The 26,556-nt window shown below is 42.1% G+C and overlaps 5 protein-coding genes, 1 long non-coding RNA gene and 1 pseudogene across 10 annotated transcripts; 3 read left to right on the plus strand and 4 right to left on the minus strand.

Moving 5' to 3' along the window:
* Positions 1 to 232: 232 nt before the first annotated feature.
* LOC134195848 (uncharacterized) lies at positions 233 to 12,299 on the plus strand. Of its 2 annotated transcripts, none has more exons than XR_009972438.1 (3): positions 233 to 332; positions 1,973 to 2,089; positions 11,943 to 12,299. It is a non-coding gene; the product is annotated as an uncharacterized LOC134195848 (long non-coding RNA). The 2 variants fall into 2 exon arrangements; XR_009972437.1 differs by lacking the exon at positions 233 to 332 and adding an exon at positions 1,586 to 1,898.
* On the minus strand, positions 7,568 to 9,397 carry LOC134195982 (zinc finger SWIM domain-containing protein 1-like; annotated as a pseudogene).
* LOC134195998 (uncharacterized) lies at positions 9,827 to 11,008 on the minus strand. Its single transcript, XM_062665077.1, has one exon. The coding sequence runs from the start codon at positions 11,006 to 11,008 to the stop codon at positions 10,049 to 10,051; it is 960 nt and encodes a 319-aa protein (XP_062521061.1). The 3' UTR covers positions 9,827 to 10,048.
* Positions 12,300 to 13,723: 1,424 nt separating the features above from the next.
* On the minus strand, positions 13,724 to 17,896 carry LOC134195875 (uncharacterized). 2 transcript variants are annotated; one of them, XM_062664963.1, is made up of 10 exons: positions 17,290 to 17,896; positions 17,086 to 17,135; positions 16,887 to 17,009; positions 16,781 to 16,834; positions 16,685 to 16,714; positions 16,549 to 16,620; positions 16,358 to 16,483; positions 14,278 to 14,383; positions 13,995 to 14,207; positions 13,724 to 13,931 (listed from the first exon to the last, which is right to left on the minus strand). In XM_062664963.1, the coding sequence occupies exons 3-10, from the start codon at positions 16,995 to 16,997 to the stop codon at positions 13,825 to 13,827; spliced, it is 819 nt and encodes a 272-aa protein (XP_062520947.1). In that variant the 5' UTR covers positions 16,998 to 17,009; positions 17,086 to 17,135; positions 17,290 to 17,896; the 3' UTR covers positions 13,724 to 13,824. The 2 variants fall into 2 exon arrangements, with proteins under 2 accessions (XP_062520947.1, XP_062520948.1); XM_062664964.1 differs by having other exon boundaries at positions 17,086 to 17,151.
* Positions 17,897 to 18,098: 202 nt separating this feature from the next.
* Positions 18,099 to 19,328, plus strand: LOC134196069 (TNF receptor-associated factor 5-like). The gene has a single exon (XM_062665151.1). The coding sequence runs from the start codon at positions 18,099 to 18,101 to the stop codon at positions 19,200 to 19,202; it is 1,104 nt and encodes a 367-aa protein (XP_062521135.1). The 3' UTR covers positions 19,203 to 19,328.
* Positions 19,329 to 19,463: 135 nt separating this feature from the next.
* On the plus strand, positions 19,464 to 25,354 carry LOC134195565 (uncharacterized). 2 transcript variants are annotated; one of them, XM_062664606.1, is made up of 4 exons: positions 19,464 to 19,590; positions 19,649 to 20,486; positions 20,565 to 20,668; positions 24,575 to 25,354. In XM_062664606.1, exons 1-4 carry the CDS (start codon positions 19,558 to 19,560, stop codon positions 24,668 to 24,670), a joined length of 1,071 nt encoding a protein of 356 aa, XP_062520590.1. In that variant the 5' UTR covers positions 19,464 to 19,557; the 3' UTR covers positions 24,671 to 25,354. The 2 variants fall into 2 exon arrangements, with proteins under 2 accessions (XP_062520590.1, XP_062520591.1); XM_062664607.1 differs by lacking the exon at positions 24,575 to 25,354 and adding an exon at positions 22,235 to 22,458.
* LOC134195568 (transmembrane protein 18-like) lies at positions 22,361 to 26,447 on the minus strand. Of its 2 annotated transcripts, none has more exons than XM_062664609.1 (5): positions 26,358 to 26,447; positions 26,177 to 26,300; positions 23,950 to 24,004; positions 23,796 to 23,889; positions 22,361 to 22,614 (listed from the first exon to the last, which is right to left on the minus strand). In XM_062664609.1, the coding sequence occupies exons 1-5, from the start codon at positions 26,388 to 26,390 to the stop codon at positions 22,465 to 22,467; spliced, it is 456 nt and encodes a 151-aa protein (XP_062520593.1). In that variant the 5' UTR covers positions 26,391 to 26,447; the 3' UTR covers positions 22,361 to 22,464. The 2 variants fall into 2 exon arrangements, with proteins under 2 accessions (XP_062520593.1, XP_062520594.1); XM_062664610.1 differs by lacking the exon at positions 22,361 to 22,614 and adding an exon at positions 23,475 to 23,736.
* Positions 26,448 to 26,556: the final 109 nt, after the last annotated feature.

Below are 26,556 nucleotides of genomic sequence, written 5' to 3' on the forward strand. Positions count from 1 at the left end.
TGTTGTCTCTGTTCAACCTCAAACCAAAAACAGCTTCAAGAAAGAGTGACAACTTTGCAGTCACAGTTTAATTTACATTATTGACGTTTCTTAGATCGCGTTAGCACTGCATGCTAATAAAAAATTTCGAAGTGGCTACGGGTGTACGGGCCCGTACCCGCAACTTGCTCCGGCTACGGGTACGGCACACTGGTCACATGACGATTCACGCTGGTCACATGACACTCTCACAACTTGCGATTTGTCGACACTGTACGTATACGCATAGCGTTGGGTCGGTAAGTCAACGAAGTTGTCACAGCTAAGCAAGCTATAATCTTAGTCGGCAATAGGTATGTCTAGATAATTATCTATACGTAAATATGGCTATAGCTAGCTAGCGTGGTAGAGCATTAGCTACATTACGCGTGCATGGTAGCAATGTCTGCAAAACCAGTACTTTTTCTTTGGCTTCTGTTTCAGCCCCACGCACTTCATGTGAAACCACTGAAGGCAGTGGTCACACAAAATTGCTTGTGACTCATCATCTAGATCATGTGAACAGTACTTGCAAATGTATCCTTGAGTTTCCTGCTTCTGCCGTACAACTTGGGTCACAAGCAGCCAAGCATCGTGTTGAAAGTACTTCCTGATTAAATGAATGTCTACAGTCTCATCCAGAACAGCATCAGTTACCATCTCTGGCCTAGCCTCGACATCTCTTTCACTAAGCAGTTGTTGTGAATTTTTCAGCACACCTGCTGCCAAATCTGCGTCCACGAACCATTCTAGCATTACTGCACAATGTACAGAGTAACTAGCTTGATGTGCTTGTTAGTCCAGATAAATACCTACCCTTCTCCTTTACTGATGTGTGCAACTTAGTAAATGGCTGGAGAGTTTTCAGCGACCTCTTCTTTTTTGATGTCAGGCCTATCACTGTTAGTTTGTGTCCTTTTGGTCTTCCTCTCTTTCGATATGTAGACGGCATCTTGATACCTGACATGAACAAATGTAATTGTCAATGCACCAAATACTGAGTACACTCTGATTTCATTTTATAAACTCACTCTGGAGATCTTGTTTGAATTCTTTGGCTAACTTTGATTTCTCAAAGTCATTATCCTGTGATTTAACAAGAAGACATAATGTGATACAAACAGTCAGAGACAATTCATTTAGTTAATCCATCTTTCTCCAGTGCTACTTACGTTTTCGATGTGTCTGTCTGTGTAGACAGATATGTGTTGCAACTAATGAACGGCAGTTAATTAATCAGTCGGTCAGTCAGTGCACAGTGCCATTCAAAGCGCTTTTCATTAGAATTGATCTCTACTATTTGCGCTTAGTTTTAACTTGTAGTTTGCTGTGACCATGATTCCACTGTCATGGATAATATTTTTAACTTTTGGTGTTCTGTATTTAGACATTTGTGTCTATAAATGATTTTGTCAGTCAGTCAGTCAGGGAACATGATGAAATAGTTGCTGTTGGAGCAGTTGCTTTCATGAACTAAATCTTCATCACAAGAAAGAAGTCTTTTGTCGGTACATAGATAATGAAAGCGGCCGGACATAGTTGTTTTTGACTCTGGTGCTGGCTCCAGCAGTGACCTAACTCATAAGTAACCCTAACCCTAACAGAAGGAGGTTCAGAGCTAAGCATATGCATGTTAGGTTGGCATTAGAGGACGTTCTATCCTGACTGGGTCTTTTTAAAATTAGGTATGATATCATACCTTGGATGGAGGAAAGTCTAGTTTTTCAACGATTCTGCCTCATGTCTACCAATTGTATAAGAAGATCAATCATCTTGTTTATTTGATGGGTAATCAAGGAAGTATCATCAAGTCTCACAACAATGGCCCTGTCTCCTCTGCTGCCATGTACCCTATGGTTGTATATAGCACAACAAGCTAGGTAGAGTTAAGTGGCTGTCTATTACATGCAAATGGCACAGAAGTTATGTACACGACTTTCTCTTCTTTTTTTAGGTAGAAGAACCAGAATAAGCATCAGTCCTTATTTCAACATTTTAGAAAGAAGAGGAAAGGCAAAAAACAACCAGAAGAGGTCGTGTAACTCTTCTATCCTTTAGAAGACTGTAAGAGGTAAGAAATGCATCTCATATCTGTGTACCATCTGTTTATTTATAGTATTGTATAAGTGTAGTTTATCGTACGATGGGTGTGCTATATATGACTTTATAACCCCATTCTGAGTGCTGGTAAAGCCATATTGCCCGCTAATCGTATGATAAGTTATTTATAACACGGTCACGTGACATGTAAGTATAAATGAGACTAAGATATTAAGCAGAAGTAAGTTATTGCATACTTGCTGTGCAATATGCCATATACACCACCTCAATACGTGCTTGTGACTGGTCGCACGTCACGTGATCATGGTATAACATCCAATATGGTGTGGTGAAGTAAGGGATACTTTAGACTACGTCACGTGATCTTTAGACAATCTGATTAGTCAAATGGGGTGTTCTATACATGATAGAAATGTCTTGGTAGGTTCAAAACTGCCACCGTACCAAATTCACTAATCACAACCTCTAAAGGTCACATGATATATTCTAAATATTTTAAAGCATGGTTGTAATGGGGTCCATGTATTTTATTGACACCTCAACCTCTCAGGCTTATCAACTAGATAATTGGATCTCGCATGTGGTTCTGTCAATTAGCTAATTGATAAGCCTTGAAGGCTTTGGATCAATAACAATGTACATGGATTTCCACGACTCATGCCATAACTATTACATGGTATAGTATACTGCTGCTATTTGCCCATGCTGAAATAACGCCCATGCCTGTATATATGCCCATGTGTGACAGGTCAGAACTTTCAGCCTGAAAAAACGCTCATGCCCAACTAACGCCCATGCCCAAGTATAGCCCAGGATACGCGTGTGCAGACAAAACAAAATGGGGTCCGCAGAACATTTGTCTCTGTCTTTGTGCGTTTAATGAGCTGGTGTCAGTGTTGAGCAAAAGTGCTTACCGCTAGACTCATGTCTTCATTGCAATTACCAATCCTGATGCTTTTGACTGATTTCAGGCCGACCACTCCGGTTTGCTTGTGTAGTGTAGTTTCTGCGTGTATGCTGATGCTGTATGGATACCAGTACCTTTGATCTTGCAAATGGATAATTGCAAGCATTTGTGGTATTGCTGTCATCAAGTGTTTAGATGATGACTGGCCAAACGACAGCATTTTGCAACCATGTATACGCTTGGGACCAAAATAACGCCCATGCCCTAGTATACGCCCAGGAAAAAGCGTTTCTTTTCTATACGCCCAGGGTGTTATATTACGGGAGAATACAGTAGTATCTATATATATATATATATATATATATATATATATATATATAGACATATATATATATATATATATATCTCTATATATAAAGGACAGGTGTCTGTGTGTGTGTCTGTCTGTCTGTCTGTCTGTGTGCCCGTACGTACGAGCGTCTCTCCAAGACGGCGAGTCCGATCTCGGCCGAATTTCGCTCGCGCACGCCGAATTCATTCAGGTCGAAAGTCAGACCGCGGTCGTCTTCCTGACTTCTCCCACGACGACGCCGTTTCCCGCCGATCGCGCTCGCTTCCGCTCGCGCGCGAATATCTCCGGAACGGCGCATCGTGTCTCCACCGAATTTAGACTGCCCGTTCCCGACGTCGGACGGTACGCGCCGAGCGTGTCGTCTATTGCCGGCGACGTCGGGAAAAGGAAGATAGTCTTGCTGATATCCGGGTCTCGAAAAAATACGCACACAGTCGTTTGCCAGTCTGCGACCGTCGAAGAGCTGCCGTGTTTGATGCACCTGTTCCCCGAAACGCCAGCAACGTCTTCGAAGAGACGACGTTCAGCGGAACCGTCGAAATGACGACAGTCGGTACGCGTCGTGACTTCGTTGGATACGACCGTCGAAGAGCTGCCGTGTTTGACGCAGCTGTTCTCCGAAACGCCAGCAACGTCTTCGACGAGACGACGTTCAACGGGACTGTCGAAATTACGCGAGTCGGCATTCGTTGTATACGGGGAACGGATTATCCGGGTAAGTATTGCACGTGACTTGCACGTTACGGGATTCGCGTCGAAATTATAGATGCCAGGTTCGATACTCCTGTTCTCCGCAACGGGACTGTCGAAATGACTTCAACGGGATCAATAATCCAATCAACGGGATTTTTTGAAACTGGACACGTGTCGAATAGATGCCAAGGGTCGAAAGTGAGACTGTGGTCGTCTTCCTGACTTCTCCCACGACGACGCGATTAGGCGCCGATCGTGTCGTTTCTTGCCGAAACAAGCGCGAAGAGCAAGATTCGAATTTATTCAGCACATCCGGGACCTCGCAACTAAGATATCACGTGACGTGTCCACAGACCTATCTTTACATTACAGTATTTTGCCCGTACGAAGGACGGGCCACATGAGGTCGATACCCCTGTTCTCCGCAACAGGACTGTCGAAATGGCTTCAACGGGATCAATAATCCAATCAACGGGATTAATAATCCAATCAATGGGATTTTTTGGAACTGAACACGTGTCGAATAGATGCCAAGTTCGATACACCTGGCAGCAACGTCCAAGTCGAAATGGTTTCAACCAATCGCTAATCCAATCAACGGGATTTTGGAAACGGCAATTGAACGAGATATAACTATGAATGAGAATTCTGTCTGGCTGCTACTAAACGGTAAAAACACTTACACCACGGCTAATTAGTGACAGTAAACGGTTCTCTAAACAAACTGTACGTGACCTGGCTACACCCCTCTGCCTCTCCAACCATCAAACGCATTTTTAGATACTTTCTGCTATAATCTCTACCTATAAAAAGGCGACCTGTCTCTCCTCCACTTCCAACTGCGGCGCTATGAAGTGGAAAGGAGAAGCACCTGGCATGGGTTGTCCCCCGGGCGAAGCCGGGCATTGGAGCTTGTATATATATAAAGGAGAGGTGTCTGTCTGTCTGTCTGTCTGTCTGTCTGTGTGTCCGTCCGTACGAGCGTTTCTCAAAGACGGCAAGTCCGATCTCGACCAAATTTGGTTCGCGCACGCTGAATTCATTAATCTCGAAAGTGAGACCATGATCGTCTTCCTGACTTCTCCCACGACGACGCCATCTCCCGCCGATCGCGCTCGCTTCCGCTCGCGCGCGAATATCTTCGGAATGCCGAATCGTATCTCCGCCGAATTCACACTGCCCGTTCCCGACGTCGGACGGTATGCACCGAGCGTGTTGTTTATTGCGGGCAACGTCGGCAAACGGAAGATATTTTTGCTGATATCCAGGTCTTGAAAAAATACGCCCACAGTCTTTTGCCAGTCTACGACCGTCGAAGAGCTGCCGTGTTTGATGCACCTGTTCCCCGAAACGCCAGCAACGTCTTCGAAGAGACGACGTTCAGCAGGACTGTCGAAATGACGAGAGTCGGCATTCGTTATATACGGGGAACGGATTCTCCGGGTAAGTATTGCACGTGACTTGCACGTTACGGGATTCACGTCGAAATTATAGATGCCAGGTTCGATACACCTGTTCTCCGCAACGGGACTGTCGAAATGGCTTCAACGGGATTTTTTGAAACTGGACACGTGTCAAATAGATGCCAAGTTCGATACACCTGTTCCTCGCAACGGCAGCAACCTCCAAGTCGAAATGGTTTCACCCAATCGCTAATCCAAAAATCAACGGGATTTAGAAGCGGCAATTGTACGGGATATAACTATGAATGAGAATTCTGTCTGGCTGCTACTAAACGGTAAAAGCACTTACACCACGGCTAATTAGTGACAGTAAACGGTTCTCTATACAAACTGTACGTGACCTGGCTACACCCCCTCTGCCTCTCCAACCATCAAACGCATTTTTAGATACTTTCTGCTATAATCTCTACCTATAAAGGCAACCTGTTTTTCTGTCTCTGTCTGTCTGTCTGTCTGTCTGTCTGTCTGTCTGTCTGTCTGTCAAATTTTCATATATTTTTATACATCAAAGCTAATACAGGTGAAACTAAAGTAACAGCTAATGAACAACAAGTGTCACAACTACAATTACAATTACACAAATAACAATTAGCATTAAAAAGCTCCCCTACGGAGCCTACAAACCGAAATTTAGTTTACTGAATTGAAAGTTGAACAACATCTAAACTCTGGTCAGTATTCTGTCCATATGTTACTCTGATCATCTTTCTAGCCAACACCGAGGCATTGCAACGCTGAAGTTGTACTGACAAGCGCCTTCTCCAATGTGTTTTAAAATCTGAGGGATTGTTTCTTCCTTCTTCATCTCTATATAGTTTGGAAAGTTTAGTGAGGAACGTTGATGCTTCTTCTCCCCACCCACCAAAGTGCTCAAAAACTAGTGGAATAAGGGTAGGAGTGTACCCTCCAGGCAACTGCTCTTGAGAATATTTGCTATGTTTGATGTCTTCTCTTCTTCTTGCTGCAGCTCCAGGGGTGAGCAAGGGCCACATCAAGCTCAACATTTCCCCCACATGTTGAGTCAAACACAACAATGTCTGCTCTATTGTTGGATGTTGTATATCTATCTTTTGGTTCAATTTGATGCTGGCATTGTAGACTGCTCATGCATTCAGACCAGCACAAAACAACAGAATTGTGAGACCAAACTGGGCCTCCACCCATTTTGCATGTTTGTAAATAGACAAAGGTAGACCCAATCTGAGAGAAGCCGCCAAGACAAAATTGCCAGATGAAAGTGCAAACTTCTGTCTGTCTGTCTGTCTGTCTGTCTGTCAATGGTATTATATTTTCATAAATCAGAACTATTACAGGCTAAATCAAATTAAGCAAAGCACGATACACTACATTACACTGACAACTAAAAAACAAAAAACTGAACACTGTCTGTCTGTCTCCCGGATAACATGGATGGACATCACAACATGCATGGCCACCATAGAAGACGCCTAGCGCTGACGCGAGGTAAAGATGCGTGCAATCCATGATGACAATGTTGATACAGAGTAGACAATATGGGTAGAGGAAGACATCACAACTGTCTGTCTGTCTGTCTGTCTGTCTGTCTGTCTGTCTGTCTGTCATTAATGCTATAATCTCTACCTATAAAGGCGACCTGTCTCTCCTCCACTTCCATGTTGTATTGGCTCTATGACAAACGTGTGTCAACTGCGGCGCTATGAAGTGGAAAGGAGAAGCACCTGGCATGTGTTGTCCCCTGGGCGAAGCCGGGCATTGGAGCTTGTAGTAGAGTATATTACACTGCAGTACAATACAGTATGGTATAGTATGGTATGGTATGGTATGGTTTGGTATGGTATGGTATGGTTTGGTATGGTATGGTATGGTACGGTACTGTATAATCAAGACACTACTTTCCTCATAATGGCTAGAAACACACTTGTAGTGACTACGTCATACTATGTAGAAGGTTAGTTCAATAATTACTATCTGTATGTCAGTCATTTGAGCAGATCTAAGAAAGAACTATAGTAATCACAATTCACAATAATACCATGTCAGTGGAGTATACATTTAACTTACTTGTTGACTCTCAAGCAGTCATTCTGCTCTGGTCTCTGCTACAAACAATGCATTCTTTGTTGTTATACAAAGAAACAACACTGGACTCAATGTCGTATGTAATATCAGGCAGTATGCAAAAGGTGAAGAACATACCTGGTTGTCTTCGGTTTGCCTTTGCAGCATTTGGTGTCGGGATGCTGGCATTCATTTCTGATTTTTGTTTCATTTTTACTGATGGAACTGTAAGTGTCAGAACATGTTTCCTTTAAGTATTAGTATTGCCGGTGGCAAAAGAGTTTACCTTTGTTGAGCTCTGTTTTTGTGTGTTTCATTTTTTGAATATTATTGCTTTTCTTTTGTAGAGTCTGCACACATTTATGCTTTTTTGTCAAAACAAAACTGACACCATTTTGTCTTTAACAAAGTAAATATGTACAATGTGTGTGCCTACTTGTTGCATCAGCATGCGCATGTGTATTTGCTCACATTTATTGGTGTATGCACACAGTTTGTATACATAATGCCACTAGGTCTTACCATTGACTAATGCAACTGTTTCTCCATTTTCCCATGCTGTAACTAATTGTTCAACAATTCTAATCACTTGGTAAAGGTTAGTCCAGAGTCTTCTGAAGCTAGGGTAGATAATTTATTTGTGACTCTTGAAACAAATTTAAATTTCTGAAACTGAACCAGAGCATACTGCAGGCAATGTTGTTGAAGTTCTAGCCATGTAATACAAACCTGAGAGAGTGGTTGTGCTGAGTTATGTGTTTCACGCAATGAACTAGTAACAAGAGATACAGTCGACTGATTGCTGGCAAAATCCTTTGAAAAGACTCTGTGCATTGACTTGAAGTAGTGTAGTGTCCACCTTTTGTCACATAATCCTTTGTCGAATAAGCTCATGCCAATGTCAGCCCTTGCGGACAGTATATGACGGCATGGGAGCCTTATTGAGAGCCATCCTAGACACTGGCATGAGGTTGCCGTTAATGTAATATTGCCTTCACTAGAGGACACATGATACTGCTGATTTTCTGCACATTTTAATGCAACTTTTGCGATCATATCCATTTGCTTTTTCACAAACTTATAGGCATAGGGAGTAAGGCACCGCATATAATGCTTGCTTGCTTCATCAGAGGTTGAATGAAATGCAGTGGGTACTTTCAAAACTGAAAGACTTGCATTATGATCTTGTTCTGACCGTAGTACTCTCAGAATAACAAAGAACTTCTCAGTGAATGTTTCCATGGAGGAAAAGCGGGGAATGACAGATTTTAATTTGGCATTTAGTGATTCAAGTCTATTGTTGGTCGCGTTCAAGAAGTTGCCTGTGCTGTATTTCATACCCATTGTCCATTGCTTACGAATGGGATGCCACTGCTTGTTGAAGTAGTCGATTACAGCTGCAGGAGCATTGGTTTTGAAACGAGAATACAATTCTGCATAGTTTACTTCATTTGTGGCATATGCCATTTGCTGGAGAAGTTCCAAATACAAGGTTCTCTGACCTGATGTGATGCCCATTTTTTCACAAGAAATCTCTCGTCGAAATGACCTGAGAGTGTGGTAGAGGCAAATCAAAAGGTCAGCATTTGGAAAATTTGATGCTAGTACGTCACATTCAGTCATGTCCTTGTCTGCCATCAAAACTCTGGTAGCTGTCCAGGACGGATTGTTTTCTTTAAAAATAGACATGATTTTTGATAGTGATGTTTCAGTCTCTTCAAGTAACAAAATTGCTGCTGCAATTTCACTTTGCCCATTGTCATCTTCTATGAGGATAATGTATAATGGGAACCGCAGCTCAAGAAGCTTGTAGGTGGCATCAATAAAGAATATCTCAGGGTAAGCATCCTATGCCTTTTTCATTTGGTCATCTTGAAAATGGACTCCCAATAGTTCTTTTTGGTCATTTGTCATTACGTGCACACTTGAACCTACACGTGACCACCCCAGATGCACATTAACAACACATTCTACAGCATTTAAAACCTACATAATAACCTACCATATTGCTCTGTCAGTTCCTTGACAGTAACTTCTAAGTTGTTACGGGTACTGCCACTTTTCATTAGCGTAGATAGATTGCTCAGGTCCTTTAAAAGAACCACTTGGCCTGTTTCATTTGACAGTTTATCTTGAACCATCTTCTTTGTTTGCTTGTAATGGCAGCAACTATTGCGCTTCTTGCTTGGCATCATTGGAAAGCTTTCTCTGTCGTGGTAGTTGCTTGAAGAGTTCCTATGAAAACAAGGTGCTGGTATTGTCTCTAAAGTACTATAGCCAAGTGCAATGCAATATGCCATGCCTTTTAATTATTGAATGCAAGGATGACAATAATTCTTACCTTGTTAATGTCATGATTATGCTGGAGGTTTATACTTTTGATGGTCAATTTTTGTCCATCCGTTGATGCTACAATTCTCACAAAACATGGGCATTCCATTTGAAAGGTTCTGCAATGTAGTGAAGTTGTACATATGAAGGTGTTGAATAGCTATTACGACAAACAAATGAGACTTACGAGTGATTAGGGCGTTTTCCTGTACCCCGTGACTGGAAGTGCTTTCCACCATGAATACAGTTATACTGTAATTCTGAAAACCTTAAGTCAGAATTGAAGTTCTTTTTAGTTGCTCGCTTCTTGGCAGATTCTAGTGACCTGGATCTCCTAATGTGGAGTTGTACAAATGTTGCTCTTTCGTAACTAGAAATGCAGTGCTTTAGCTCTTCAAAGGAGGAAAATTCTTGTCCAGTTGTGAGCTGTGGAGCTGTTACAGAAGAGATGTCCAAGTGAGTAGTAGACGGACTCCTTTCATTGCTATTCTCTGTACCTTCGTCACATGGTGCATTTTTGTGACAAAAACTGTCTTCTTCAGTTTCGCAGTCTTTCTGCTTCAGGCTAAGTCTAAGTCTAAGTCTGCTTGCTTGATGTTGATATGAAATTTGTTTGTTAAAAGACAATGCCGTGGGTACAAGTGCAGACTTATCAATGATGTTTGTCACGTCAATAGTCTGAGTGGATATCCAACACGCTAGCACCTTGCGTAGGTAAGGTGAATATTTACTTGCTTGCCAAAATAGAGTCAAATTTGACTTTACATCATTCAGAGCCATGTGGGGTGAGCATATACATTCCCAGACATTTGTTGGGGTAAATGCAGAAATTGCAACAAATGTAAACGCTATTATTCCACATGCCGATGAACACTTTTGAGCAGGAAAGTTCAAACAATTTCGAGAACAGATGTGTTCACCATTGGGGCCAAACATCGGCTTATGCATTGCAATCGTGTGATAGAACATTTTCATTTGCTTGCTAAGAACCCTTTTCAGTTCTAAAGAAACCTGCTGTGTTTCAACTGACAGATTGATGGGAATAGGAAAACCTAAGGGATCACAGTAGTAGGTAGTTTCAGCACAGACATCTATTACAGCTACCACCCAGTGATTTCCTGTTAGCAACTTGTTGGAAGCCATGGTCGTCTGAAGTAATTGATTTACTGAAACTTTTAAGATCAAGAATGCAAGACGTACGTTTTCCTTGCCTTCTGCAGCTGCTAAAACAGCTTCATGCAATCGTGTTTTGTTATACTCAGAGAGAACTATGCACAGACAGTCTCTTGAACGTTGATTTAAGACATCAGACAAGCTTTGCAGAATGTCCTCTGTTAGCCAACGATTGCAAGTCAACATGGAAATTTGATGACTGCTTAAGTTACCACATGTTGTTGTTATGGCAGATGCTGGTTGGTTCCATAACATGTTTTTGAATAGCTGGAAACTTTGGTTGTCGAGTGGTGTCATATCCAAGAAGTCAGGAATGGTTAAATTTGTAGAAAACCAGTTTTTCTCAAGAGTGACCTAACAAAAACTTAAATGGAGAAACATTAAAGAACATGTTACCCCTAGTGCAGAATTAGGTAGACATCTTCGCAATGGAATTATGTTGCTAACAGGGCTACTGTCGCATGGTAATGTTGACAGTTGTGGTACAGTGATGTTCTATTAATGTCAGTTGTTGGTACATCCAAGTATAAGAATAATTAATTGAAAACTTTACTGCAGTTTGGAGCAGTACTGATTGCGTTAGAATTAGCACCATATAGTTGCCTAATGAACTGTTTAGATGGCCATGTGTGGCTTGCTTAGCTGACAGCTTATGAAGTGTTGGCATGCAACCCTAGTCCTGAAGTAATATCAATTATGAAAAGTTTTCTATTGCGCTATTTCTGAATTGCATAATAGTATGGTAGAGAAGCAAAACTGATAAAACTAGTTTCGGAATCTAGAAAGCTGTGACATGATTTTAATATTGATTGATTTAATTGAAAGATTTGAATGTGTGTGATTGCATATGATCTGTCTGATAGTAGTTTGCTTCATTTATATGACTCCTCAACTTTCCTCCTAGGACCATACTTTACTCATGCTGAAAGGAATTTTTTGTGGTAAGCTGATTATTCTGTTCAAAGAGGGAATTGAGTTGCAAAGTATGAGGAACTAATTCACAGTTCGGAAATCAATCATCAATGAGTGCTTCTTCAGAAGCTTCCTTAGAAGCAGTTGAATTAGGACAAGAGGAATGATATATTTATTGTCGATTCAATATCTTCGTTAGGCGAGAAAGAGGTGACTACTTTATATTTGAAGATTAGAGGTTGCTTTATATAGTGTCTGTATAGCGTATGGTATTTTGCTTTGAGACCTGTTGCTGGTTTTTAAAGTATGTTCTGTATCTATGTTGAAGATGTATTACAATAAATGACAGAGGGCACGGAGTGGTGTGAATTACCGTATTTATTCCCAGTCAGCAGTATTGTTGGCACCAACTGAATGTAAACCCTTATATTTACCAGATACATGTGCGTGCATGCTCCTGTGAAGTTCATGTCAATTGTACATATGCAAGGGTCAGTACGACAAACAATGTGTTTTTTCTTGCATCAATCATATTTACCTGTGAGGTGATGGATTTGGCTTCGTGTATTGCTAGGAACTCTCTAATTCCATCAAGATCAAATACACCAAACAAGAATCCAGCAGCCTGGATTTCATCTTTACAGTCACAGTCTTGACTGATCTTTCCGGCTAGTCTTCTGCACACAGACTCACTGGGCATCACAGTACTGGTGTGGGGGTTGCTAAAAAGACTGCTTCTGGGGATAGTGATGACCTGACCCTGCTCTGGACTCACACTAGGAAACTTCAGTCTACCGCATTCCTGCCTGGTCAGCTCTCTGATAGACCTACGAGTGTGAATCGTTATCGGAACCGCCCACCATGTATATGTACGGCTTCAGTCAATGATTGTCTAACCTGCCTTTGATTGTCGAGCTTGAGAAATTCGCAAACATTTGGGCGCGAAAGAAACTGGCGGTGGTCAGAACACACTTGCGCGGGGGAGATTTACGCGGGTAACTTTGAAGTCTGCACGTGCAGACAGTCACCGGCACGTGCAAACAATGCGCAAGCGTCAGAAAAGCAAAGCTGTCATGTGACCAGAGTGCCGCGTCATGTGACCGTACCCGTAGCCGGAGCAAGTTGCGGGCTGTACGGGCCCGTACTGTACCCGTAGCCACTTCGTAAAAATTTAGTCATGTGATGCTCACACGATCGCTTTTATCAAATGGCGAGTAGTGTAGCATCCTCTCAGTGTGATAGCGAACCTTCAGGCCTCTCAGACTCTGACGAAGACAAGGAAAAGTGGCGTGGTGGCTACGATTTGCAATTTACAGCCGAAAGCGAAGTGGGTGAGGACGAACATTGCGCTGTTTGTCATCTCGTTCTGAGAGATCCGATGCTGTCGCGGTGCGGCCACCACATGTGCAACGACTGCTTGAACGTGATTGCAGCACGTGCAGACAGACAAACGTTTTCTTGTCCGACTTGCAGAACGACCCATGACGAAAATCTGCCTCGGATTCGCGTCGAATTCGCTGCGAGTCTGTCGAAGCGACTCATCGCGAATTCGCGGAGAGATTTGGTCGTGACTTCGCGGCGACTCGCAGCGATTCCGTGGCGAGGTAGCGTCGAATTTGCGGTGACTGACCGTGAATCCGTGGTGATCCACTGTGAGTTCGTGGCTGGATTCGACGCGGATTCGTGGTGACCCACTGTGAATCCGTGATGGGATTGCACCCCATGGTCCCTGGACTGCTCGCGTCTATATATGGTACACTGTACACGCCTACGTGGTATCATACACGTGCATTTATTTCCATATTTCAAAGCCAAAGAAGAACAAACCGTAAAAGTCGATGCAAAACAAAACCGCTATATAGTTGTTACTAGATTTATTTTGCAAGAGAAGTGCACTTGTCAGTGATGGACTTTGTTAGTCTTTGCATGGCTTCCTTGGGCGTTTCTGCGCTTGTCACGGGAAACTTTTCAAAGCAGTGACCTATATGTAGTAAGCGGACATTGGATCAGATTCCAGACAGACTATATGCTATTCCTTTATTACTTTTGATGGCGTCAATGATGGTGCTGTCCAGTGCCTTCTTGCTGCCATCTCTCGTACCATTGACTGTGGACTCTGCCAAGGTTTTCTGTTCAAATAGAAGGTCCAGTAAGTTCAATGCCAGCTGGTTCCTTCTCCCAGCTTTCACAGAGGCTCTAACTAGAGCCTTCCTGCTCACTTTTACTTCTAAACTTGGATCACCCAAGAAGACTGTAGCTGTAATAAGACACATGTGCTATAATAATCAACTTCAGGCCAATCAACCAACTTTTTGCATCACATTGACCTTCATCGGTGAACACATTAGAAGGAGACAGCAGCGCCTGAGAACTTGGAGAAAATTTCTCTTGGTATGTGCTTGGTACTTGTAGAGATGCAGGAGATTGAACTGACTGTGCAAACAGAAAGTCATCTATTAGACCTATCATAGTATGCATACAACGTATCAGGAAAGCATACTACTAAAGACGAAGAGAAACATCAAACAGATATAGCCATGAAACAGAAAGACAGACAGGCAGATAGTGTGCACAAATTCATATACTGGAATTTGTGTACAATATTAATTAATGCAGGAAGTTTGCCCAGTCTTCATATACTAATCCCAAATAAGATAGTATGTGAAATGGGTCACATAAAATTCCAGGACGGAGATTTGTGCTTATTCCATTTGAAACAGCTAGGCAATGATACGGGCAGATAAAACAGTATTTATTTAAGTGAGGACGCACTGGCAGACAGATATAGAGACAGACAGACCATGCAATAGTAACAGTCAGGGATAGGGACAGCTAGAGCACAGCTCAGAGACAGTGACTGACAACAGACTGCCATGCAAGCAAACAAGCAAAGGAAAAAGCACAACTTTTTGATGCTTAAATTTGCATGGGATGATGCAAGAAGATGACCAATTCCCCAAGCTATTTCCATATGAGGTATGAGAGATCGAATGGAAAAGCTTCCTGTATCTCCTGTATCTCATAAATACCCAAATAACTCGGGAATAGTGTATACATTCCATGTGGGACCGGCAGGCAGGCAGACAGGAAAGCAGGGAAACAAGCACAAGAATAAGCACAATGCTGATGCTGTAATTTGTATGGGATTGATGCAGAATGATGACCCATTCATCATACTAGTTCCAAAGTAGGTATAGGGAATCGAATAGGCCAGCTTCTGTACTAATCTCTTGCAAAATGTAGCACGGGAGTGTGCACTTATTGCAGGCAGGCAGACAGGGAAAGAGTCACAGCCGAGAGACAGTAGCAGACAAACAGTGACAGACAGACAGACAGACAGACAGACAGACGGACAGACAGACAGACGGACAGACAGACAGACAGACAGACAGGCAAGCAAGCTCCACAGGCAATACACACAAATTTTGATGCTGGAATTTGTATGGGATTGATGGAGAGACTTAAGGTCCTTAGGATCAAATGCATCAATCTTATACAACTGCATGTGACTGCATTGAAATTTGTGCTTATTCCTTGAGACAGACAGACAGACAGACAGACAGAAAGACAAGCAAGCAAACTTCACAGGTAACACAAATTTTGATGTTGTAATTGTATGGGATTGATGCTGAGAATTAATTAAGGTCCATAGGATCAAATGCATTGATCTTATACAACTGCATGTAACTGCAAAGAAATATGTGCTTATATATTCCATGAGACAGACAGACAGACAGACAAATTAACAGAATAACAGACATACATGTAACATAGATTCCATGAGGCAGACAGACAGACAGACAGACAGACAAATTAACAGATTAACAGACATACATGTAACATAGATTCCATGAGACAGACAGACAGACAGACAGACAGACAGACAGACAGACAAATCAACAGGTTAACAGACATACATGCAACATAGATACATAGATACATAGATACGGTAATACATACATGCATGCATACATACATACATACATACATACAATGATACACACATACAGACAGATACAGCCAGCCAGCTAGACATTAACAGACTAACAGGCTAACAGACAGACAGACTAATATATATATATATATAGCCAGCCAGACAGGCAGACAGACAGACAGACAGACATACTAACAGACAGACACACAGACATACAGACTGACATACATACATACATACAGACAGACAGACAGACATACTAATAGGCAGACAGACAGACAGACATACTAATAGGCAGACAGACAGACGAACAGACAGAAACGGATAGACAGACTTACCAACAGACAGATTAACAGACAGACAGACTAATAGAGAGGCAGAAAGACAGACTAACAGACAGAGAGACAGAAGGGTAGTAATAGAAGATGCACATAAATGGAGAGGCATTAAGAAAATTAACTAAATTCAATAACCTGATTTGAGGATGCTGTTAAGAGACTCTCAACTCTTGCTAACCTCTCTGACATGGGAATTAGGATCTCCTGGAGCGTTGTTATGGCATCAAATATTGCCACTAGAGTAACGTTTGTAGAAGATTGCTATAAAATATTGCACCAAAAATTAAACATCTGACATTTTGTAATGACATTAGTAAGAAGTATACCTCGTCAGACTGGAGGAGAATATCAGATGTGCTGGGCTCCCGTTGCGTATCTCTAGTGACTTCCTGTGTATCCTTGTCAAGAAATGAGAGCACTTATAGTTTACTAAAAATTGGATACAGGCAATATCTAGTATACCTGTCTTGAATCATTCCATTGTGTTGCTGTCTGAAAAGGACATGAGTTATGTATTTCCATAATGCACATAGAAGGAAATCCCAGAAATGCACAAACCTGCTTGGAAGAAACAGAAGTTGTGGATGTTGTAGAGGAATGATATGTCTGTATCTGAAAATAGAATTATATCTCTGTTTATTCTAACAAATGCAAATACGAGTACTTTCATGTCCTCTGTTGGCTCAGATTGCAAGAGACTACTATTTCGGGCGCTCAAAGCTGCTACTTTTGCTGATTTCTGACTCTTCTTTTTGTGTTTTTTGGATTTTTCCATCTCTTGAAGTTCCTACAGCAAACATGATCGAACAGCTGTTCAGTGATGATGCACATACGGCCATGCATATACTTTAGATCTACTGTACCTCTTTGTCGAGACAGAGCTGTCGTTTTACACTCTCACGGGTAGAATTACCTATTCATGCACAAATCTAATATGCATATACATGATAATTGGTTTGTTGGAATAAAATAATTCAGAATGATATTAATAATTTTATACCATATTGATATGAGCTATTTCCTTATTTATTATTAATTGATAGTAATAAATATATTACACAACATACCTTCAAACAGAGAGAGATTGAACGTCTGCCTGGTTCTCTTGCTATAGCGCTGCTCTCCGGCAGTCGTCCGTGCATGTCCTCCATTACACTTGTCTGCGTGGATCGACGTTCAGAAACGATACCGCCTCGAATTCTGAGGTGCCTTTCGCCTGCATCGATTTATGTAGTTACGCGTTCATATGCACCGCCACTGAATAAGACTTCGATCGTTTGTCGCCATACAACTTTCTAGACTCGATCATTCCCAGTTCTACAGTACACAGTACTTCTATAGGTCTGGCTCACGCGCGCTATAACAATAAATGCAGATGTTGACATAGCGCGCGCCACCCAAACCTACAACATTCACACGTAGCGTTGACGAACGTTCACTCAGTACATGCGACGCACACCAGTTCGACGCTCGTAGTTGATTTTCATGGCCTGGCGGGGCGATCGATGTCCGATATCTATTTGTAAAGCTATATATACGTACATGCATGCATTTCGAACTTGCATGCATGCATGCAGCTTGCAGAGGAGATCGATAGTCCCTCTAGCTGAAGAGTACGAAACTGTGAGACTTAGCGACTCTCTTTTTGAACGATCACACCATCTAAACCCGTGACGGATCATGCGTCTACCTATATACAGGCAAATATAATATTTAGAAATGCGGTACGTCTACAGCGGTCGCGACTCACTGTGACTCACGCGGTGACTCACTGTGACTCACTGTGACTCACGGTGACATACCGCGATTCGACGTGACTCGCCGTAATCCTCCATGAGTCACTGCGGGTCACGGCGAGTCACCTCGGAATTTTGTCATGGGGAACCTAAACAAGTCGACTGACTTTTTTCCGGACAACGCCCTCAAACGTCGTCTCTTGGGTTTGCATGTGAGATGCAAGAACCGTGAAGAAGGATGCGATTGGATTGGTGAACTACGTGCTGTTAAAAATCATATCAAGAAGATATGTAAATTTGTCTTCAAGCAATGCCCACTGGTGTGCGGTAAACGCGTAAAAAGACATCAAATTGAATCCCACGTACAAAATGAATGTCAACTCCGTTCCGTTAAATGTGAGCACTGCAGGAAAGAAGTGAAATATCTTCTCATGAAAAATCACACTCCTGTTTGTCCTCGATTCCCAGTTAGTTGTGTATTTCAATGTGGACAAACTCTGCCCAGAGAAGAAATGAAGGTTCATGTAGACAAACAAGGAACATGCCCAACTGCCCTTTTAAAGTGTGACTGTAGAGAAGTGGGATGTGAATTTAAAGGAACACGGTCGGAGCTCGAAGAGCACTATAGAGCAAATGTACATAAACATCTAATGCTTGCAATGGTCGAAGTGAGAAAGGAGAAAGAAAGGGTCAGAAATCTTGAATCTAATTTTACCTCAAGTCAGTCTTCACTAGCAACCACGAAAGAAGACAAGGAGAAGATCAGATCTCTTGAATTACAGCTAGAGACAGTTCGACGTTCACTAACAACTACCAGACAAGAATTAATGGAGATGAAGCAGTTTGTTTATGTGTGGAAAATAGACTCTTTGTCTAGACAGTCCAAGCAATCACAGATAAACAGTAGCTCATTTTACACAGGAAAACCAGGATACAAATTGCATCTTCGATTCTATCCTAACAAAGGTCAGTCACATGCTGGACTCTACTTGAATATCGACCGTGGAGATTACGATAGTCTGCTGCAGTGGCCTTTCTCTCATTGTTTTACTATGTCAGTGCTTGAACAGAAAGTCAATGGAAAACACATAAGCTACAGAGTTGCTGCACCTGGAGGGTCTCTAGCCACACCAGGAACATTCTGTGGTTCTCGCAAGTTTATCTCAAAGGAGGTACTGTCACAAGAATGTTACACTAAGAATGATACACTGTTCATTAAACTTGTGGTTGATATGAATGATTAACTATTGGAAGGAGGTGGTGTCTAGCATACAACTGGCTTGTACTTGCAGGAGTAAGTTTTTCTTGTGTAACCGTTTATTGTCTATATATGTTTTTATTAAATTTTGTATTTGGAACTACACCTGTATGTAAACTATCTACTCAACCACGCCTTTTAGCGCGCGTTCAGCAACATTTGCCCAACAGCCAGAGGTCTGGTGTGCGTGGCTAAAAACGTCGTCGACTACCAGCAACACTAATTCTCTAGTCGTTGCAAGCCATTTTTCTTAGATTTACTAGGAGTACAGTGCACTGTACTGTCACATAATGTACATCCGGGAACAAACTGATAGAATTATCACGTGATCTTATGAACAAATGGCGCTACAAGACTCTCTTGTTCGTCTCCAAGTTTGTTGCAATGACAATTGTTCGTTTCTCTGGCATCGTTAAGCTATGATATGCGTAGGCTGTAGTCCGCGGCCATTCGGTTCGATGTAAACTAAACGACGCCAAAACGAAGTTCCTTGACATCGTTCACGAAATAGAAGGGGAGACTTCTCACATATCCTGGAACGGCAATGGAGTATTGACCACACCCACGTTCTCAGTCAATGACAACGGGAGGCGGCTCGAGCCAGCCAATCAACACAAGGCATGCACTACATTGACCAATCAACTGCCTGAGAATTCTGAAACAGGCGGAAGTCGCAGTCGGAGATCCTCAGGATTGAGTAATGATACAAATAGTCTAATAGAATACTCTGAAAAAGGAAAGGACGAATCAGACAGAGCAAGCGTTCGTAGTGTGATGTGTGGAACGGACGACAGAGACTTCAATGTGAATACATTGACAGAAACGTTGACTTTGAAGCATGTGGATGTCGAGGATGTCGGATGCCAGACATCGCTATCAGACGATGACTTAGTATTAGAGAGTGGAGAGACACAACGTGATAGCATCGTGACAAAGTGTGCAGAAACGGAACTTCCTGACAGATGTTTTGATATTAATCGGTCATTTTCTGGAGACTCTGAGACGGTGGCCGAAAACGTAGCCAGTCCTGTAAAGGCTATAGCCGAGTCGTCATCGCCATTGCAACAAACTTCAGCTCCAGTGGAAAGTCGTCATCCTCCTGTTGTCCATTTACCTTCAGCAGACAGTCAGAAACCTCGCAATTTACACGCTTGGCGTAGAGATACAGAATCAGAGCGTTGTCGGAGTGATACGAAAGTGGAACAGTTAGACGATTCTTCTGTCTTCAATGTCACTTCGCTGTCATCAACATGGCCATCTATCGATTCAGGTGATATAAATATTTTGATGTAGCTCAACTGTTGTGTTGCTGTTTGCTTTCCATGTACAAGTCATGTTGTGTATGCAGATGACATTGATCTGACTGAAGACAGGGCAACGCTAGTGAAGCAACGCGAGGAGCTGGCTCTTGAGTTGGTCTGGATTAGGCAAGCCATCGAGAGCCGCAAACAGGTGTGTAGATGCTGCTAATATTGCACTCGGGTATTGATAATTATCAGATAGTTCAATTACTGTAAACGTGGAAATTTTTGCGGTCGAAGTCTTTTCCTCGAACTAAACACCTCGTGAAAATTACAAAACATGACCAGTGCGAGCGAAGGCCCATATGATATTGTTCTATCAAATTTCTCTTGCGTCAAACCTCTTAGGGGGACCTTCTCGAAGCAACACACAGTCATTCGCAGCCTGTACTGTGCGAGGTGGTAGACCGGAAACGTCAGTGGGCTGCGGAAGACATGGTCTTCTCAACATCTCCGTGTTTTGTAACCAGTGCTGTGTGGTAGATAAGACCACATGACTGATGAAATCACGTGACATGCTTGGAAGTCGGAACCACAAAAATTTTAGCCCACGAAATGGTCTCTGATGCAATATGCACAAAAATTTTAACCAGAGAAAATGTCCACGTTTACAGTATCTGATCATTGGGAAGGTTGTGCGAGTGTACAGTACCAATTTTGCAAATACGAATGTCTCTGGTAAAAGAGATATTATATTGGCTAGTTGGGTTAGTCCAGCACGAGAGATCTACGTAGGTAGACAGTTCTAGATGATTGAAAATTGTCAAGGTATTATAAGTCTCATAACCTTACCAGCCGACCCACCCAGTTCGGAGATACAGTGACACGGCTGTCTTCTTTTAGTGCATTGTGGTGCATGCAGATGTTATGTCACTTATTCGCACGATGTGTCTTCATACGAGAGCTAAAACACTGAAATTACCGGTTTATCAGTAATGCTGGATAATCAGGACCCCAGGGCACCTCCCAAGATTTCCTACATGCGAGGGTTCAGCTAGTCTCTTCTCTCATAGGGAGCAAAGAATAGCTAGACCCTCAAGCCTACAGGTTTTCTACATAGCAGACATGTTCAATGATAGAATATTCAAGGTCTCAAAAATTACGCTTAGCAGCTATTGGTGTTGTACATCGAATGTCACTATAAAAATCTTTAAATTTGGAAATAGTATTAAGAGATATGGTATAAGATGAACTATTGGCAGGGATTTATTTTGGCGGATTTTTCAGTGAGCGCCAATATAAACTCCGCCTCATTAATTTGGCCACTGGGATATGTTGACGTCATCACCCATGTGGATCAGGAATCATGGTGATTTGGTGCTACGTCATTGGGATGAGGCCACGAGATGGTAACCCTTGCTTGCCGTTTGTAGTGCCTACCCTGTCCAGCAGGGAGGTCAAACATGAGAATGAGGTCGTGAAGCTATCGATGAAGCAGAAGGAGTCATGCAGGCTGGGATACATTCTTTGCACTGAAACAGCAATTCTTCGTCAATACAGTAGTTGGAGACCCGTAATTAGTTAGGGAAATGTGATGGCCACGAATGCAGCTGTCAATCCCAGTCTCCTCCAAAATGCGGACACTTAACTAGTGGGTGGGAATATCGTACATATCAATTATCCAACAATGATGTCCAACCCCCAAAATAAAATCCACGAATATGCTTTTTCCGTCACTTTCTTAGCAAACCGCCAAAATATTGTTTGATGTTTGCAGTATCTTACCATCAAGTCGCAGCTGGACATGGAAGATGCAGTCAGATGTGGAATGCAGCAACCCGACGGTGCATCCAGTAATTGAGATTTACCATAAACGTAAGTTAGTGGAATATATGACTTGATCCAAGCTCAGAAACAAATTGTTAATATAGTCATATATTTGGCATTGCGACCATTTTCTATGGCATAGAACGCATGTGATTGAATATAGAAACGTGATGATATCAACTAGTCTTGATGTTCTCTTTCTTTCTTTGGTTTTTTAATTAAGGAGCTGGTCGTTTGTTGTACCTGCTGTGCTTGCTGCTTTGATGTGGTGCGTCTTTGGGCTTTCTTTAGCCGAATCATCAGTTGTACTGTTGTCCATAACCATGATATCTATTACAATGAAGTGTGTGACCACTCGACTGTTATGGTACTGGAACCATCAAATGTTTTAGTAGCTTTGACTGTCACTCAACGTGTCATCTCTAGTTCATCAGCATGTTTGTCTCATTGATTGCCCGCCTGGACTCCTAGTTATATATGTAATCCTTCAAGCTTGTGTTTGTCTGCCTGTCCACTTTTCGTTTGTCTACCATACTGTGTTCGTCTGTGTGGACCTGTCTGTCTGTCTGTCAATACATACATATATCAGCGCTATTACAGTCCAAGTAACTATTTAAAAACGAGTCCAAAAGCCGATAATGAGCCACATAATAAAATCTAACTACAACTGCTGTAACTAGCCAATACCTCAACGGAGTCCAGAGAGTTTTCAAACTGTCCTGCTTCCTAATTTTCTACTAATCACATTAGCATTGCATCTTTGCAAAGCTGTAGACAAACAGCGATGTCAGAATGTGTTGAACTCTGCTATTTTTTCTTCGTCTTCATCTGTTGAGAGGATGTCTGTCTGTCTGTCTGTCAATCTGTCTGCCTGTCTGTCCGTCTATCTGCCTGTCTGTCTCTCTCTCTGTCTGTCTCTCTGGCTGGCTGGTTGGCTGGTTGGCTGTCTGTCTGTCAGTCAGTCAGTCTGTCAGTCAGTCAGTCAGTCAGTCAGTCTGTCTGTCTCTCTTTCAGTCTGTCTGTCTGTCTCTGTCTGTCATACTTTCCAAACATTAAACTGTCTGTCTGTCTGTCATACTTTTTCAAACATCAACTGTCTGTCTGTATTTTTGTCTGTCAAGAACATATATTTGACTGTCTGTCTGTCTGTCAGTCAGTCTGTCTGTCTGTCTCTCTGTCTGTCTGTCAGTCAGTCAGTCTGTCTGTTTCTCCAATACCCAATACATACATTTTCAACATTGAAATCTACATACAACACAACTAGTAAGCAACTCTATTGTCTGTCTGTTTGTCCGTCAGTCTGTCTGTCTGGCCAGCCATCTCTCTGTATCTGTTGAATCAGCCTTGTTTGCCTCTCTCTGTCTGCAAATACCATCCGTCCTTATATCTGCATTCCACCAATCTCATCTGTCTACCACTCCTGTTTGTCCATTTCCCCATTGAACACATTATCTAGTCATACTCACTGCATACCCTACACCAATCTATTATCAGACTCGATGTGTACTCACAATAATCAGTAAACAGTTGACGACTATTGGTGCTGCATACATCCATGTTATGAAGAAACCGTTAGTGTCAAAATACTGATGTCTGGCAAACAGCCTTCACAGAACACATCTTATAGTTAAATTAATCAATATTAGGACAAATAAAATGCCTCACTTCCAGTGTGTTGCACCATACTCATTTACAGTTTCCGTCAAGCAAGCCAATACCACTGCTCACAATGGGAAACACACAATACAATATGTTACACCAAATAAAAATTATTATTAATTATTATTAAGTTAAGTGTTACTGTTGAACACAACAACTTTATTTGCAGACAAGACAGGGGCGTAGCAAAGGGTTGGGCCGGTTAGGACCAGTTTTAGAAAAAACGAATTTGCGAGCAGGCGATTAGCATAACTTTCGGTTTAATTATACATATGATTAAATATATTATTTATTGATTATTTATTGTAGTATGCAGCAGGCTTAGTTACTGTCCTATAGCTACTGGAATTACGGTAGATTGAAGTTATGAACGGGTATGGATGGCTTCGAACTCTACTGTAGTCTTTTCTGTTGCAGAACTCACTGCGCATGTCTTTAACGCGCGTTAGGCCCAACCAATTCAAATGTGCTTGCTACACCACTTCAAATGTGCTTGCTACACCACTTCAAATGTGCTTGCTACACCCCTGTAAGAGTGTATATACAGCAGAAAATCGCTTAATAACACTAAGGGCAAATAATGTGTCCAGCTGTATATGATATTTGCATAAAATATATCGATTCTGTTCAGGTACATGTATCATCAGACTTTCAGTCGACTCTCGGCAGAAGCCAAGAGAAGACTTTGGTGATGTTCTCACCGTTGTTTCGTCTTCTCCACCCCTGAGGCACACGATGGCTGATCGAATCAGAGCAAACCTCAGCTGGCAATTGATCTAACACATTGTTAGACTGTATGCCATGTCATGCTTCTCAGAGATGAGTGACGAAAGTCTGTTCAGGAATGTTGAAGTTAGTTTGTTGGTCACTACCAGTGCATGAAAATATCACGGGTGGAAAAGTGCATGCTCAACTTTATTACCGTATTTTTGCAAGTAGTGTCCCGTACTCAAATAATACCTCATGGTGACCCTATACAAAATAATAATGCCCCATGTTCGATTAGTACCCCACTGGGGTAATTAAAACCCAGTTAAATGCATGTGCGTCTAGTAATGTGTACGTTTGAGATGAAATGAACACCCAGATGGAATCACTGACTGATGATGAAGATTCAACTCATGCAACAGACCAGGAATATGACTCAAGTGAAGCGAAAGTATCCATGATACATACCAGTAAGACTGCAAGATTAACTTAGGTAGTTTGTACGTGTTGTTTGTGTAGTGTGATGCATTTGTTGCACACAAACAATGCAACAGGCTTTGTGCTTGCAAAAGGCACCAAATAATGCCCCATGTTTCACAACTATAAAAAATAGTGCCACATGGGGCACTAATTGCGGAAATACGGTACTACCTGATTTGTATTTCTGTTTCTTCCTCCTGTTTTTTGAAATCAACCATGCTAAAACCCACACGTTGAGATATCTGGTCTAGCTTCATCATTAGATGCGTTGGTCCACTGAGGTCGCATTTCTCCAGTCAGGCGCTGTAAAGTTGATTCTCTGCACATCATGACATCATCCAACATGTTGATAATAGTATCTCATCTCATTCTGTCTGTCTTAGTATTGGAAATCCACCAGTAGGGCAAGATAATGAGTGTTCAACACCAAGTGGTTTCTGCATGCACACAAATCAGGTAAGGATGTTGGTCAGCAACCATAGCACAGGCACAAGGTGTCATGGCCATGTTCTTCTATGGGTAGGACTGTTAACCATGTTGAAGCACCATTTTCTTTGCAAGTTCGACTGTTGGCTTCAGATCACTATTTAGATTTCCAGTGATGTCCTGGGCAGTGGCATTCATGGCATGGTGTTTCTCACTAGACTCGAGCCAGTCTCTCCCCGCCTTCGTCATTCCCTGGATTGTCAATCCTCGCCACTCCAGAGTGACAATCCGGGGAACGGCGGGGCGGAGACAGACTGGCTCGACTCTAGTTTCTCACGTTTCAGTGCAGCTTTTGATGATATCTGCTGCTTCGATATCTCATCAGTCATATGCATTTGTTGTTGGAGTAGCTTAGTGAGAGGCTCCGATACTTTTACAGGCAAAGACGTAGGATGGATGGTATCAAGACCCCCATGACGACAAGGTTGTCATTGGTCTTGGCTGTGAATGTCCACCTGCTTATCACCCTATGACTAACTCTTACTAATTATATAATTAATTATTATTGAATAATTAATTGAGTCTGTATGCGATTAGATGCGCTTGTGTGTCTACTTACTTAGAACTCCAAACAAGGCTACTTGTATGTTGAATGCCTGCGTTTTATAAAGCAAGAAAACAGCGCCAGTCGACAAACTATGAAAAACTAGAAGACCGATAATCCACGGCTCGCTCCAGTCGACCTAAAAACAAATAATCAAAAACATGTCAAACAGTAAAACAGAAAAAAAAAGATTTACATTCTGCAAAAGCAGCAAAATCCCTTGTAACATGACCTTCTATCAGGGAATCCGGGCTTTTATTGCATCCGGGCTTTTATTAGGTTCTATTCGCATCCGGGCTTTCTGTAAACCGATTAGGCAGCTGCAACTGTAGGGCGAGGATGACAATAGCATCGTAGCAACGTCGACAGGTTGCATTGTATCGCTTTGTCTACGT

The sequence above is a fragment of the Corticium candelabrum genome, chromosome 20, assembly GCF_963422355.1.
Source record: "Corticium candelabrum chromosome 20, ooCorCand1.1, whole genome shotgun sequence".
NCBI lineage: Eukaryota > Metazoa > Porifera > Homoscleromorpha > Homosclerophorida > Plakinidae > Corticium > Corticium candelabrum.